The sequence below is a fragment of the Falco cherrug genome, chromosome 5, assembly GCF_023634085.1.
Source record: "Falco cherrug isolate bFalChe1 chromosome 5, bFalChe1.pri, whole genome shotgun sequence".
Lineage (NCBI taxonomy): Eukaryota > Metazoa > Chordata > Aves > Falconiformes > Falconidae > Falco > Falco cherrug.
Window position 1 is genome coordinate 28,729,552 of NC_073701.1, and position 15,834 is coordinate 28,745,385.

General features: G+C 44.3%; 1 protein-coding gene across 2 annotated transcripts in view; it reads left to right on the forward strand.

Moving 5' to 3' along the window:
* Positions 1-554: 554 nt before the first annotated feature.
* KDM7A (lysine demethylase 7A) overlaps positions 555-15,834 on the forward strand; it is a 71,830-nt gene continuing 56,550 nt past the window's right edge. For both annotated transcript variants that reach the window (XM_055711124.1, XM_055711125.1), the window contains exon 1: positions 555-839. In XM_055711124.1, the coding sequence (XP_055567099.1) occupies positions 724-839 (116 nt within the window). In that variant the 5' untranslated portion in view covers positions 555-723. The remainder of the gene's footprint in view (positions 840-15,834) is intronic.

Sequence of the window (15,834 nt, forward strand, 5' to 3'; positions counted from 1 at the left end):
CACCGCGCCGCCGCAGCGGCCCCGCAGCAGAGCCCCCGACCCCCCCCACCGGGCCTTCGGCCGCCTTCGGCGTTGCTCGGGCGCTTCCGCCGCCGCGCTTACATAAGGGGGAGGTGGCGCGCGCCGCGGCCCGCCCTCTCGCTGCCCGTGTCCTCGCGGCACCCTGCCCCTCCCCCTCCCGCGTGACACCGCCCGGGGGAGGAGAAGGGCAGGGCCAGCGCGTGCCTCCCCGCGCCCCGCCCCGCGGCGGGAGGGGCGGGCGGTGGCACGTGCGCCCCCCTCCCCGCCCCCAATGGCAGCCCGCTGCCCCCGCGCACGCTCAGTGCCGGCCGCTCGGCGAGGCGGCCGGGCCGGCCCGGGCCGGGCCGGGGTGGGGGTGGGGCGCGGGCTCTCGGCGGGGCGCAGGCGCGGAGGGAGGGCCGCCGGGCGGGGAGGGCACGGGGGGGCGGTCCCCCTCCTCCTCCTCCTCCTCCTCCTCCTCCTCCTCCTCCTCCTCCTCCTCCTCCTCCTCCCCCCGCCTCCGCGGGGGCCGGGTGACGCACGTGCCCGCGCCCCCGCGCGCTGTTGTCCGCTCGCTCCCGCGCCGCCTGCCCGTGCCTGCCTGCCGGCAGCGGGGCGCGCGCGGCGTGTGGGGCTGGCACGCGCGCTGTTGTTATTGGTGCCGCCGGCCGCGGCAGGGGGAGGGGGAGCGGGCGGGCGCCTCAGTCAGTGAGTTCTTTAAAGATGGCTGGAGCGGTGGCGGCTGCCGCGACTCCTGTGTACTGCGTGTGCCGAGAGCCCTACGACGTGAGCCGCTTCATGATCGAGTGCGACATCTGCAAGGACTGGTTTCACGGCAGGTAGGCGCTGGGAGCCGCGCGGGGCCGGGCGGCGCGGGGGCAGGGGCGCCGGGTCGGCCGGCCACCGGGCACAGGCGGTGGCAGTCACCCTCCCCCCGGTGACGGCCGGGGGGACAATGGCTACGCGGCGGCAGCACGGGGGCGGGGGGGGTGGTGGTGGTGGTGGTGGCGGAAACCGGGCTCTTGTCTGCTCCGGCTCCCCCCCGCGGCGGTGGCAGCGGCCGGTGCCGGCCAGCGCTGCCGTCCCTGGGCACATGGGCTCGCGTTTGCGAGGGGCGGCCGGGCCGGGCGGGGGGAGGCCGGTTATGGAAGAGCAACAGATGCGGGGCTCACCGGCGGGGCCGGCGCCACCCTGAAGTTGAGCCGGCTTCGGGGAGGCGTCGTGTTCCCCCCGCGCCCCCTCCCCCCGGGGGTCTCTCCCGGGACAGGGCGGTCTCTTGGCGGAGAAGTGCGGGGGGGACACGGCGCCGGGTGCCGGGGCTCCCCCCCGACCGGTCCGGGCTCCCGGCTGCCGTGCGTTTTGTTTGGGTGCGCGCGGGGCGGAGGAGGGTCGCTCCGCTCTTCTCGACGCTTTGACGTTTCCAGCCCGGTCCCGAGCGGCCGCCGCCGACTCGCGTGTGTTTTGCGGAGCCGAGCGTGTGAATAATAAAGGCCCGGCGGCAGCCCCCGGCTGCGGGCGGGGGGAGGCGGCGGCGGCGGTGGGGATTCACGGGCAGTTAAACAAAGGAGCAAGTTGGGGGCCCGCGGCTCCAGCGGCTCGGCCGGGCCAGGGCTGCGGGGCTCCCGAGTGACCGCCCCCATTATGTGGGGAGCCCCGGCGGCGGCGTGCCGGCCGGGGAGCTGCCGGCCGTGTAGGAAGTGCCCTGTGATTGACAGCAGGACATTTAAATACCCCCCGTGTAACAAAAACAGGCTCCCGGCGAGACGGCCGCCTCGCCCTCTGCCGGCGCGGGGCGGCAGGGCCCGGTCGGGCCGGGCCGAGCGGAGCGGGGGCGGCTGCTGCTGCCGCCGGGGCCCCGCGGCCCCGGAGTGTCCCGGCACGCCGGGAGCGGCACCGGCGCCTCGCACGGCGCGGCTGAACAAAGCGGAGCCCGGGGAGGGCTGCCCGCCGCCGAGGGGTATCGTGCGGCCGGTCCCGCCGCCTGTGCCTTTCATCTCTGGCCCTCGGCGCTTGCGGCGGAGGAGCGATGGTTGTGTGGGTTTTGTGTCGCTGTTGTTTTTTCCTTTATTTATTTTTCTCTTTCTTCCCCTCAATGGCAGTAGAAAAATGCTGGCCAAAAGTAGGTTGCGTATCTCGGTGTTACTTAATAGTAATTGTTACACATGGGTGTTTTCTTGCCACGTTTTAGGATGAAAGGAAGGCTTTCAGCTTTTCAGATGTTGACTTGTACTTACGTTGATTTGTTCTTTGTATATGAGTTTCCCCAGACTCAACCCACAGTATAATGAAACTGTGAAAAGGGCTTTGTAAACTGTAAAAAACTGGCAAAGTGAGATTGTTGTACCTTTAAAAACAACCCCTCGTTAATATTTTTAACTGGACTATGACTACTCTTGCCAGTACTGTTGTCTTGAAGCTAGATGCACAACAGCTTTTTTGGATAACAGTTACTTAATCCAAGTTCATCAGAACTTGGTCGCTTCCTTTAGTAGTAAAGGTGCAGACATCGTCTGAACGTCTTTGTACGGTTGCAGGTTCTCTCTTGCAAGTGTTTTCCTGCGTTTGTGTGTTTTTCTCTCAGTTTGTGTTGGCAGTTGCTCCGCTTATGTGCAGGTTTAATCTAAACGCCGGCTTTGTGTACTAATATTACTGGAGCACAACTGAACTAATTTCTGAAATCGTTACGAGGAGGAGAGTATTGACTGTCTGATACTAAGGTGGGACAGACTGCTTTATAGCTTTCTTAAATCTTGGTCTGCATAAAGATCCATAGTGGTTCCTGTGCTTGAGCTCTGTCATGCAGCTGCTAGAAAACCAGTGCTAGCGTTGAACTACTTTGATAGTCTGAAACCCTAAGTGCGGAAAGTAAGCAAGCAAGCCAGCAGGACCTGGCAACAGCCATGTTGCTCTGGGATTTAGTTGCATGCTCACCCAGTCTCATGACTGAGGGACAGGCTTGTGGGTGACCGGTTGTCCTCTACCAGCTGTGGTCTGCTGTGGGAGTGCCTTTCCCTTTGCTCTGCGAGTATCTGAAGACTGTTACGTGGCTTGTGAACTTCTTGGTTTCATGCTTTCTGGATTATTTCTTTCATTTTGTTTTTATTTTATTCCACCACCCCCTCGCCCCCAGTGCAATGGGATTGATTTGACGTCGTGTTAAGAAACATAGAAACCTGTGCTTACTTAAGTCTGTGCTGCACTAGCATGATACCTAGCATGTGTTAGACTATGGACTCTTTGCTGCCTTGCTGTGTGTATAGTCAAGGGAGTGCCTTAGCAATACGCTAGAGGCAGTACAAAGTCTGTTCTGACAGATTGGTACTAGTCCTTTTAAATTTTATGTGATGTTTTTACTGGGTGTTCTTGTGCTATCTGTTTCAAGTAACTGTGTTTTGGTTTACTGCTATCAATATATTAATGTTATCAAATGTGCATTTTATTCTGGTAAATATTTGTGTAGAAGCAAGTATTTTGATGTGCCCTACAAGGTTGTGAACCTACATATTCTGGGTTTTAGCTGCTCTTAAGAGTGGGTCTAACATCTTGTGTCATTACCTCTTGCTGAACAAAAGAGCGTAGTGTGTGTGTGTTCTAGGCTTCATCACTTTCTTGAATGGCTTGCAAGAGCAAAGAGACTACAGACTTAGGTGTGACAAACTGTCAAATCTTTCAGATGAGCAAATCCATTTATATTTTAGACAGTTTTTGTGTTTTCCCGGTCTTTTTATCTTCTTTAAACGAAACAGTCACACTAAGCTGCTTCCTCCTTTCTGGCACGTCTAGGATATACTCCAGCTAGGATGCAGCAGAGAAACTCCAGGTGTTCAACTTTTCCTTGAATCTGTTCAGTAACTCTTGACACCTATTTAGGTTCTTGGCTTCATCTTCAAATGATATATATCATAGTGTGATACTTCTGTCTCTGTTTTTTTGATGCTCTACCTCAGTTAACTACATACTGTCATCTTTTCTCAGTTGTGTTTTTTACTGTGATATATGCAGCCTTTTGCACAGATTATCTTTTTTTACACCAATCTTGCAGTCAGCTCTGTTCTTGGAATGTGTTTATGGAGCCTGCAGAAAATCAGTTGTCAGTTTTGAAATTTTGTCCTTTTTTCTGTATGATATCTGTACTCGACTAGATTTATGTGCATTGTGTAGACGCTGCTTATTCCTGTAGACTAGATTTCAGGTAGGTTGAAACAAACTTAAATTTAAGCATATCGGTTTCAGGCATATTCAGTTTTTGTCTGCACAATGTAATGTTGTCTGTAATGCTTCAGGAGTAAGTGGTTGTAGAGTTAGGTTTTTAGGGCTGTTGCTTTGTAAAACTGCACTGGTACTGTACTGGTTGTAAAGGAGCATGGAGAAGTCAGTCAGGCATTTCAATCATGAGAGAAATGCAGGTACCCCTATTAAGTTTTCTGTGTAGCACTTTTCCAAGGTGTGTTGTGTTTTGTCAACAAGCATACCGTGAACTTCTAGCATGCCTCAATGAATGTCAGTTACAGTAATGGTCTCTGCCTTTTAAAATGCCTGTAACCTTCTTAATTTTTTTTTTACATTAAAAAAAATTTTTTTTGAAACAAAGGAAATGTTTCGTTCTTCAAAGCTAGAACAGTGGAGAATAGGAAGGGAAAGCATCCTTGTTTTGAACAAAATTAGTAATTTTTCATAAAATTTCATAACGGCATCAACTTTGGTGTCTCCCCCTCAAGGAGAAGAAAGAAAGAAGGCAGCCCATGCGGCTTTACTTAGCTCGCATCTTTGGTGGTTTATGTAAATGAAACTTAAATTTGGAAGCCAAAAATCCTTTTTATTTTACAAATTTTTATGTTTACAGGAATCAGCATTTCATTTGAGCAGGTAAGAGGGCAAGAAAGGAAATACGTTACTAATATTTGTGTAGTGTATGTACCTACATCTGTTGCAAAGCAAAATCAGATGATTAAATTTATATGGAATAGTTTTCAAATTGGTAGCTCTTGCTGTCAGGATTAATTCAGCATTCTGTGTTAGCCTTCCTGAAAAGAAGGATTCACTTTTTTTTCCTTTCCTAAGAGCAGTTCATTGATAGTATATAGAACTTTGCCATTAAGTGTTTGATGTTTTTTGCATCTTTGTCACTATTAAAAACCATTTAATAATATCATTTGAAAAGAAAGGTGATTCATGCACCTCTTGAAGATGATTATTTAAATTGCAGATGCCTTGAGGCTTTTTTCTTAAATAGAAAAAAAACCCCGTGCCAGTGTCACATCTAAGCTAAGTTCATGCAGAACATGTTTTTTCTGATATTGTATACATTTGAGGCTGTCTTCATTTGGTCTCTGAAGAAACATAAAATTTCTCAACCACTCCTTGATGTGATGTCAGTTTCAAAATCAAGGTTCCATCTTGCAGCTGTTAGATTACATGGTACAGGTCCCTCAACACACCGGTTTGTACTCTGAAGGCAGGCTTTCTCCTTAAGAAGGAAATGCACATACTATAGTGACGACTACTCCTGAATTGGTTCTTTGTTTTGGAGCTTTATACATGAGGTTCTGCACGATGGGCTTCGCCAACTCTTTGCTGCTGAAAAAGACTGTCCCACTACTGGCTGTGTGCTGCTGTAATTTCTCTCTTGCTGGTTCAGTGCTTGTCTGATTGGTAAATCAACTCTGCGTGGAAAACTGATGAAACCCACTCTTTTGCTGGATTAGCTTTTTGTTGGATTGCTGAGCTGAACAGGCTCATCAAGGGCTAGGATGAATCCCAGACTGTTGCAAAACACTGGTGAGGGCTGTGTTGCTGGAGGAGATGATAGTGGGCAGGAAAAGACAGAGGAACTACCAATTTTTCTTCCTTACTGCCCACTTCAGGATTGATTTTGCTCACCCAGTTTTGTGGAACCTTGTTTTTGTGTCTCTGTCACCATATATGATTTGGCTTTGAAGCTGATGGCCTTGACCCAGACCCATCTGCTCATCTAGTGGGTTCCATAGCAAGCGAGGCATTTCCAGCCCAGCTGCGGTATGGTGACCCCAGAGCATCACCTGTTTGCAGAGACAGGTGAAGCTCTTGCCTCTGTCTTAAAGGGACTTAGAGGACAAGGTATGGTGATGCTCATGTTAAGAAACATGGAGACTCCTAAGAGAGACTTTTAGAAAAGGCTGCAAAGAGAGGCAGTTACAAATGCCTTCTGGTACAGACCTTCTGTTCGCAGAAAATTAAGGCCCAGTGATTATAAATGTTTGGGGGCTTGAACTGAATCAACAAATCCTTGTCTGGTCACTAGAGCTTTGGTCTGGCACCAGAGGCTCTTGAGCTGACTTACTGGCTTTTATAGTGTATAAGCCTTAATTTTTTTCCTGAGGCAACTGGGTGTATGCTAGGAAACTGTTTTAGACTTCAAGGGAAAGTTAATGTGTTTGTTAACCTTATTTTCTTTGGTTTAGCCTTGTATCCTCAGAGGTAGGATGGAAGCCGCAGCTTAAGTCCAGTTGAGCTGTGTGTCCTCTGCCAGAGAATTAAGTGACTTCAGCTCTTCTAAGTATACAAAAGCTAACACAGTTTTGGTTAAATGGAGAAGAAACTAATAATAATAAGATGCCAGACTAGCACTTATGTAATAGGGTGTTTGTTTCCCATCCTTTTATAGTCTTCATTTGAGCAAACCATTTTTTCCCTCTTGGTTCCCATCTGTGAAGTGGGAAGACTTATTAATATATATTAAAGTAGATGTATGCTTGTATGCTACTATAATAAGCACTGTAGAGTAGTAAGTATTCAAATTTCTTCAATTTTTGAAGCTGTGTAATAACACATAGAATTATATGTACAAGGTGGTTTTTTCTTTATGGTTTTCTTGAAAAACTGGCTTTATTTGAACTATGTATACTTTGAAAGTTAACACTTCTTTCCTTTAGATCTGTAACTTGGTAATTTTTATCATTTGATGTTGTGAAATAAAACATAGATGGTTTTGAATATGCATGCTGAAATGATAACTAGGCAAGGAAAAAAAGTGCTGTCCAATGAAGATCTGTAAGAGAACTGAAGGGTACATAGTTCAGCTTTTTTAATTAGAATTGCAACAAGATTCTAGTGAGTTTTTAAACAATTGCTAAATGCTAATAGTTCTAATTTCTAAAGTACAAATTAATTATGGCCTATTTGGTGTTAGTTGAAAGATGCAAAGTTTCAGAATTAGTGACTTAAACACTGCCTTTAATTTTTTGTACTGTTGTACCCGACCTATATCAATATATTTGATATAGTTCTTTTTTCTTCAGCCATTCTTGACTATGCAGACAAAGGCGCTGTAAGTCTTTATGTGTAACTTAATTAGCTAGTTAATTTATGATGATTTTATATTCCACAAATGTAATTTGTTGATGCTTACATAGCACTTCAGTATCTTCCTTTCCTTTTGTTATATTTAATGTATGCTTGATTTGACTGAAGAATTAAAATATTTTCAGAAGGTTCTGTTTTGTGACTTCTGTATCTAGGAACTACAGAGGTAAGAGCAGTCTGGGTGGGGGGCTGCTCCTTGATACACTGTGTGCATACATCTGCTAGGTGCTACAGTGAAGAGCATGAAATACATTCTTTTTATTTTAAACTTACCTTGATCTGTTTATAAATCTGAGTTCTCTTACAGCAAGACAATGGCAATAAAATGGATTAAGCTTTACAGTGGAGTATGACTGTTAACTGCCAGTGGGCAAAATCACATTAATTTTGTTTTCATTCTTCATTTGTGGTGAAGCTTTTTTTGTGTGGACAATTTTCATATTAATTAGATTTCTTGCGCTCAGTGCAGTTTTCTGTGCACTTTCTATATCGTCTCTTGAAAGATCATGAGATAGTGTCTCCATTCTGTTTACATGACAGTTGCACAAGTTGAAGATGAACTCATACTCTTCTTATAAATAATTGTACTTTCCTATATAATTTAAAATAAAATACCATTGTCTCAAAACAACTCCGAGTAATCAGTAAAGACTTTCATAGGTACAATGTGCATGCTTTAAAAACAGGAACATGCTCCAGTTTTAAATTTGTCTCATTGCTGAAGTATGAAAATTCAATTAACAACATTGCTATTACTTTATTAGCAATGTAGGAGAGATGTTTTAGTGACATATACAGCTTTTAAAATAGCTAAGCTATGTTTCATTTGTCAGTCCTTTCTAATGTATTGTAACATTAGCTCATGAATACACAGAACTAACAATCTATGGAGTATGAATAGTCTTGAGATGTCTGCTATATGGTGGTAATGTGGATTTATGTGGCTAGTAACATCTCCTCAGGTCAATTCTGCTTTTGAATGGAATTAATATTTAATACTGTTTTCTCCATTACTTCAGCATTAACTAAAGTAGACTTTAAGACTGGTCTTTCTTTTTGAAAATATTGAGTTCATTGTTGCTCAGGCAGGCATAAATGCTGATGTTTGCCACAAAAGCAAGAAAGCTTTTTTTAAAAACCCTCCCACATCATTCTGTCTTAAAAGCCAACTGGAGTGAGGATGACTGTTCTAAATTTTTAATACATTGTGGTAAGAATTCTATTTATTTTCATTTGAAACTGTCAGATGAAATTGTAGCTAGCCTGGGAAATTAATTTCATAAATTCATGTTTGTTCCATTTACATTAGTGCTTTATTCACTTAAAGGCTCTTAAAGCACTATTCATGAAAATGAGTGCAGGGAAAGGTGACTTTCTTAGAAATGAAATCTTTGATATTGAGGATATAGGATTGATCTGATCTCTCATTCTTAGCACTTATTGGACAGTATTATCTGAACAGAGTGACGTTTTTCTTTTGGGATATTGATGTCTGAAGGCCAATAAACAAAGACCAAAATGGGTAAATGAAGAGCACCTAAGGAAATTGCTGTATCTTATTACCTGATAGTACTTGTAAAACTTCTAGTTGGCTTGCCTAAAGCATGCATTTTTAGTTTTGTTTCAATAACAAAAATATTTGGATTTTTTCACTAAAAGATTACATCATGCTGTTGACTTGCAAATCTCAGTGTCAAGAGCAGGCGGCAGTGAAATGAGGCACTGCAACTTCACGTGCAGCATTCAGGGTTACCGATGGGCAGATCTGTGAGCTGTAGAGTGCTATACGGAGCCATCTAGGAACAGTACCAAAAGCAAAATAGCCATACAAACGTGACATCGTGCCCAGGCAAATCTTGCCAGTCTACTGCCTCTCAGGATAGTGTTTTCCCTTTTTTTCCCTTGATGGTGTGCCGTGTTGACATGCCACAGCCTCAAGCCCTGACGCGCTGTCCTAGGTATTTCTCTGCTCTATTGCTTATGTAAGATAGGACCAAAAGCATGTTAACAAAAATGGTGTACACATGTAGTCTTTTAAATCTCAAGTTAAGTTCCAACTACAGTATCTGTGTGCTCAGAGGACACATCGATGTGATGCGAAGGTGAGCAGCAACTTGCTGCCTCTGATGCAGTGCCCTCCTGTGTGAATTGCTAGGACCTCTGGGGGCATCACTTTGAATCTCTTAATGCTGCGGTAAGATGTGCTGCTCTGATGTAATGAATATAAAAGAAGTAGTTAGATTGTTGTTCTCATTCTTGCTAAGAACGAACAGGGCAGCTGTAGTATTGAGTGAGTGGACTAGCGTCCGTGCTGTATAGTGTCTTATTTAACTGAGTGAAAGCAGGTGCCTTGACTGTAGGCTTATACTTCCATCACGGTAAGCTGGATTGTGCTTGAAGCATCATGAAACTCTGGTAAGAAGGATTTAGGTATGAGCTAGAGCTAGGAGTAACATTTGAGTGGATCAGATTTTTCTGAAGGGAAGATGTAACTCTTAAGTGCTTCTGCAAGTGTTACCTCTCAGCTTTTATATTTTACCAGTAGGGGCAAATTCTAACTTTGTTTTGTTTTTTGAAAAACTCTGCTAGCATCGCCAATGAGAATGTACTGTGCATTCCACTTCCTGGCCCTTATTTGAGTGTGGAAATGACTTTATTGGCTAATGAAAAAACCATAAACCCTCCACTTGATAGAAGAATAAAGCTCTTTCCTCCTAGTTAGTTCTGGATACTGAATAGACTTACTACTATGAGAGAGATCAAAATCTTGTGTATCGGTGAAAGGAAGGTATCGGTTGGTGCCAGCTGGTGCCAGTGCTTGACCTGTTAATGTGAGGTGCCCTTGTACGTGAGGTATCTTTGCAAGGAACACATAAGTCGTCTTTTGCCAAAAGTAGTTCCTTATGCTAAGGAATAGATCTGAGATAGCTCTACAATCTTGTTTGTTTGTTGCACTTCTGTGGTCTTGTGCCTTTTTTCTTCCCTTCCAACATGTGACTGTTAATGCATGTCTCTAGTTGGATGAATCTTTGTCTTTCATAGGGTAGCACTGCATCTAAGTCTTTTTTTCCTTTGTTGCTACACACAGTGTTAAGCCACGATGTTATGTGGGGAGGGGGACAGGGAAATGAGACAAAATAATGAAAAAGTAGTAAAAAATGGGAAAATAAAGCTTTAGCCTTTCAGTGTGGTTGGATGGTCAGCAAAATGATTTTGAGCAAGTATCTTGTTTGTCTGGACTAAACTTCCATGTAACAGGCACTCGTACATTTGCATCATGTAATTAAGAGTGAATTGCAATGCATTCCTTACTGCTCTTGGCACATGTGTGCTGAGAATGGAAGCGAACACATCCCTGCAAGTATGTGATGCCAGTTCCCAATGCAAACTACATGGGAAATGACTAGGGAGTTGCTTGTGGACCATATAGCAGCTTGAAGCAGGAAAGCCTCTATCTGCAGTTTTCCGTACCATCCCAGGGCAGTGCTAGTAAAATGTAATATGCTTTTCATAACCCATTAATAAATGTTTTGCATAGTCTATCTTTCTGTTGTGGTTTTTTTTTTGTACAGCTAATGGGGAATTTAGCGACATAAGTAGCAGACAAATGTGTTTTGTGTACTGGATTGTTGGTTAATGCAGTATAGTAAAATTCTGTTTCTTATAATGCTAACCTGAGGAAGCTGGACAAGTCTCTTTCCAGTGTGAGTGTGTCATTGCTCTGAGGCTCTGAGAAAATCCTTAGCTTTCTATGAAGTTTGTGCAGCATGATACTTTGGAAAAAGGTTTTTGTTAGGAAATGTGCTCTACCCCTTAATATACTTGCCAGTGTCATGTATACCCTCATATATGTTTGGAAGAAAGACTGTAAAGTCCTGAATGATCATTGTTGGACATTTACTGACTGTATGCTAAGAGGCTGGGAGTAAAGCAGACACTTCCTTTTCAAAAATCTGTAGCAGACACAAAGTAACTGGACAGGACTCCGGTTTTCAGGCGTCTGAAAGGTCAGAACTGAGATTAGGAGATTTATTTTTTTTTGTTCTCAGGGTATCTACAAAGGGGGTAAGCAGCATAGTGAAGAAGAGTGTCTTCTAGGTGAAAAGCTGGATGGAGAGAGGACAGGAAAGTGAAGACAATGCAGAAGGAAATGGTTATTAGAACGAAGAATACTTGGAGAATGTTAATACTGCAAGAGTCTGGAGTTTTGAATTTGAACATTAATTTGTGAGTGAAAAAAGCCTCAGTACTAAAATATCTGTTGCAGTGACCAATCACTCTGAAGTGTGGAAGATCCAAGTTCTAATGCAGCTCATAGGCTTGCTGATGCAGACGCATGGTTGGGTTTTTTTTATGTGATAGAAACTACTTCATGGTGTGCAAAAAATAAGAAGTGAGGATCAACATTAAATTTAAAATGTAGCTTTCTGTATCTTTCTCTGAACGGAATCTAACCTGGATCAGCTGTATCAAGCCCAATCTTAATTCTTGCATTTTCTGAAGATAAATTCACAGTTTGAGGTTGTCTTATGTAGCTGTATGGTTTGAATTGCTAAAAGTAAAAACTGTCTTTTTAAAGAAAGCTGACTCTGTATTTAAGTTGATGTACTACAAATTATAAGGTTGGAGAATTCTCACTCTTCAGGAAGCTTGATTATTTTTTCTTAGTATTTTTAGTTTTACTTAGTTTCATAGCCAGTGCTGTGTAATACAGACTGATAAATAATCCTTTCTGTAATTGAATTGTGAGAAAATGGCTTATACTTTGCATTCAGTGAATTATTGCAGTGGGTTTGCATGGCAAGGTTTTGGTAATGGTGGGGGGGCACAGGGGTGGCCTCTGTGAGGACATGCCAGAAGCTTCCCTCATGTCCAGTGGAGCCAATGCCAGCCGGCTCTGAGACAGACCTGCTGCTGGCCAAGGCTGAGTTAATCAGAAGGGGGGGGGGGGGGGCGGGAATGAACTGTGCCAGCCAAAGAGAGGAGTGAGACTGTGAGAGTGACAACTTTGCAGGCACCAAGGTCAGTGAAGAAGGAGGGGGAGGAAGGGCTCCCCACACTGGAGCAGGTGGATGCCCAAAGGAGGCTGTGACCAGTGGGAATCCCACAGTGGAGCAGGTTTGCTGGCAGGACTTGTGACCCTGTGGGGAACCCGCTCTGGAGCGGTCTGTTCCTGAAGGACTGCACCCCGTGAAAGGGACCGATGCTCGAGCAGTTTGTGAAGAACTGCATGCAGCCTGTGGGAAGGACTCACCTTGGACGAGTTAATGGAGAACTGTCTCCTGTGGGAGAGACCTCATGATGGAGCAGGGGAAGAGTGTGAGGAGGAAGGAGTGGTAGAAACATGTGATGAACTGACCGTAACCCCCATTCCTCATTGCCCTGTGCCACTCGGGAGGAGGTGGTAGAGTAATTGGGAATTAAGTTAAGTCCAGGAAGAAGGGAGGGGTGGGGGGAAGGTGGTTTTTTTTCTGATTTGAATTGTAATAAATTAATTTCCACAAGTTGAGTCTATTTTTCCCATGGTGGTGATTGCTGAGTGATCTACCCGTTCTTATCTTGACCCACGAGCCTTTCATTATATTTTCTCTCCCCTGTCTGGTTGAGTTGGGGAGTGACAGAGTGGCTTTGGTGGGCACCTGGCACCCAGCCAGGGTCAAACCACCACAATTAATGAACTCAGTAAAGGCTCTTTATCTAGGAAACACTTGTGGTAAAGGATTGTTTTCATGCTGAAGTATTTACTTATTTTTGATAATTATTAAAGAAAAAACCTTTTAGCACTTTCAGATTACGTTAGCAGAGGTTGTAAAGAAAAGTAAATCACTGTTACCGCTTTCAAACTAGAAAGGCAACAACTGTTAACTGTTACTTGTACTCCAAAAAGGCTGGTGGGTATGAGTCAGGTTGCAAATTTGAAGTCCTCACCAGTTCCTGAAATATTTAGAGAAACGGACAGTTCTGCTTATCTAAAAGAAACGGGTGCATTCATAGTCAGGGGTAGACTGTTATGTTCCTGTAGGAAGCACTGTTAAATCAGACTAAGAAAAAGGCAAAAGGTTGTGCTGTAATGTAAGCTCACTGTATGTATTTATTCACTAATGTCAGGAACAGGGACCAGACTGAAAATAATCTTGTTGATGTCTGAGCACCCTAACCAGAAGACTGTGTTTGGGTCACATTACATTCTATTCTGGGCCTATATTTCTTGTATTCTTTTCTGCAGAGTAAGAGGCTGTAAGTGGAGGAGATAAAGTGACCTTACATAAAAACTGACACGGTGGGTGAACATTGCCTTGAGATGCATGAGCTTGAACTCCCACAACCTGAATAAGCACTGCTGCTATCTCACTTGGAAAAACAAAATAACTTCTCCCTTCCTAACTATTTTTTAATGCCCAGTATTTTGAAAGCATGACAGTGGTGCTTGCCTTCTGGCTTGGATGCCAGGGAACAGGGAACATGCTGGCTGGGTGCACAGGGCAAGCAGTATAGATGGTGCTTTTGGAATTTTCAGGTCAAGTGGTGAGGTGCCAGGTGAGTGTAGGTACTGCAGTGGTTAGCTGTCTGTCTTCTGAATTCAGGTAGGCTTTAGGCGCCAGCATCCTTATTTGGATATTGCCCTGATACCCTTGTATAGATGTATCCATTCCCCTCCCCCACCACGTTCTTGCAGTTTTTCCCCTCATTGTTCTGTACTCTGGATTTGAAAGTAGTTGTTCTTTACAAGTGTTTATTCCAAGGCTGCCTCCTGTTGTACTTGCTGTTTTAATTAATCCACTTGGTATCAGTTGGTGTGGAACAATAGTCCTCTGGTAGTCTTATTTTTGGTTTAAACTACATTTATAACAGTGTAGTGACATACCCAAATTAATCTAGAATATTTTGATTTAATAAATAACTTTCACAGAACTATTGAGGTTGAAAGGGATCTTTTAAGATCATCTAGTCCACTTTGTCTGCTCAAGCAGGGTCAGATGGAGCAGGCTGCTTAGGACTGTGTCCAGTTGTGTTCTGAATATCTCCACAGATGGACACTCTGCAACCTCTCTGGGCAACTTCTTCCAATGTTTGACCACTCTAGCAGCTAAAAAAGTAATACATATTTGTTTTCCTTGTATTTAGATGGATTTCATATGCTTTAATCTGAGGCCATTGCCTTTTGTCCTGTCACTGGGCACTGCTGAGCAAAGTCTTATCACCTTTCCCCTCCCATCAGAGGAATTTTATACACATTGATATTTGCACACATTGGTAAGATTCCCCCTGCAATTTCAGCTCTCCAGGCTGAAGGATCACAGCTCTCTCAGGCTCTCCTCATCTGAAAGACGCTTTAGTCCCTTAATCATTTTCGTGGCACTTGGCTGGACTTGCTTGGTGTGTCCATGTCTCTTCTACTGGGGATCCCAGAACTGAAGCTTGTACTCCAAGTGTGGCCTCGCCACTGTTGAGTAGAGGGGAATGATCACCTCCCTTTGACTGAATTCGGACAGGCTTTTCCTGACAAGGCCCAGGAGGCTGTTGGATGCCTTTGCCACAAGGTTGCATTGCTGGGTGATGATGAGCTTGTCCACCAGGGCTACAAGGTCCTTCTCCTGCAGAGCTGCATTCCAGCCAGCATGTAGTGGTGCAGATTACCCTTGCAGACAAAGCCTAAAACCAGTAATAATGTGTACTTTCACTCTTGAATTGCAAATACATCATTTACTTAACTTATATCAAAACATTTTCATATAATCACTTGTAGTATTAACACTCAAAATAAAACACTTGGATGTGTTGCTCTTTGGCAGACTTCCTGTCTTCTCTCATAGAAACAATTAAGCAAAACTTGAATCAGAAAGTTTGTCTCAAAGAATTAATTTTGTGGTTTTCACAGTAAGTAAACCATAATGCATCCTGTAATTTTTACAGAACTGGTAGATGTCTGTGCTCATTTCCAGGGGACCTTTTGCAGTAGGTCCTCTGCTTCCTGCTTCATACTTTGCTTGTGCGTTTCTTTGAGCGTTCTTGTTGTTGGTATTTTGCCCACTATGAAAAAGACACTGTAAGAGAGCTATGTATACATATACTAGAGTGATAGAGAGATAAAATCTTTTTCCCCCCACCTAAAAGCTGTGGAGCTGAGTAGCACAGACAGTGAAGTAAAGATTGCCTCTACAAGTGTTTGTGTGTGAAGTCTAGAATAAAAGATGTGGATTTGTGCTTTTGCAAATAATTTAGACGGCTCCATATAGCTTATGATAGAGTAAACCTGGTTTCAGTAGCTTGGATCTGAACTTTTTAGAGTTTTAGATTAAAATCAGTATGTCACATTATATCCAGAATAAAAATTATTTCTGCAGATAAAATTCAATCTTAGTGCTGATGTAACTAAATCCCCCAAACTCTGTTTAGATCTGCACTATTGAAGTTTCCATGTGGTCTGAAAATTACTGTGCTTCATTAATTCCATTTGAAGAGTATTGAACAGTTGGATTTCTGTAGATGGAA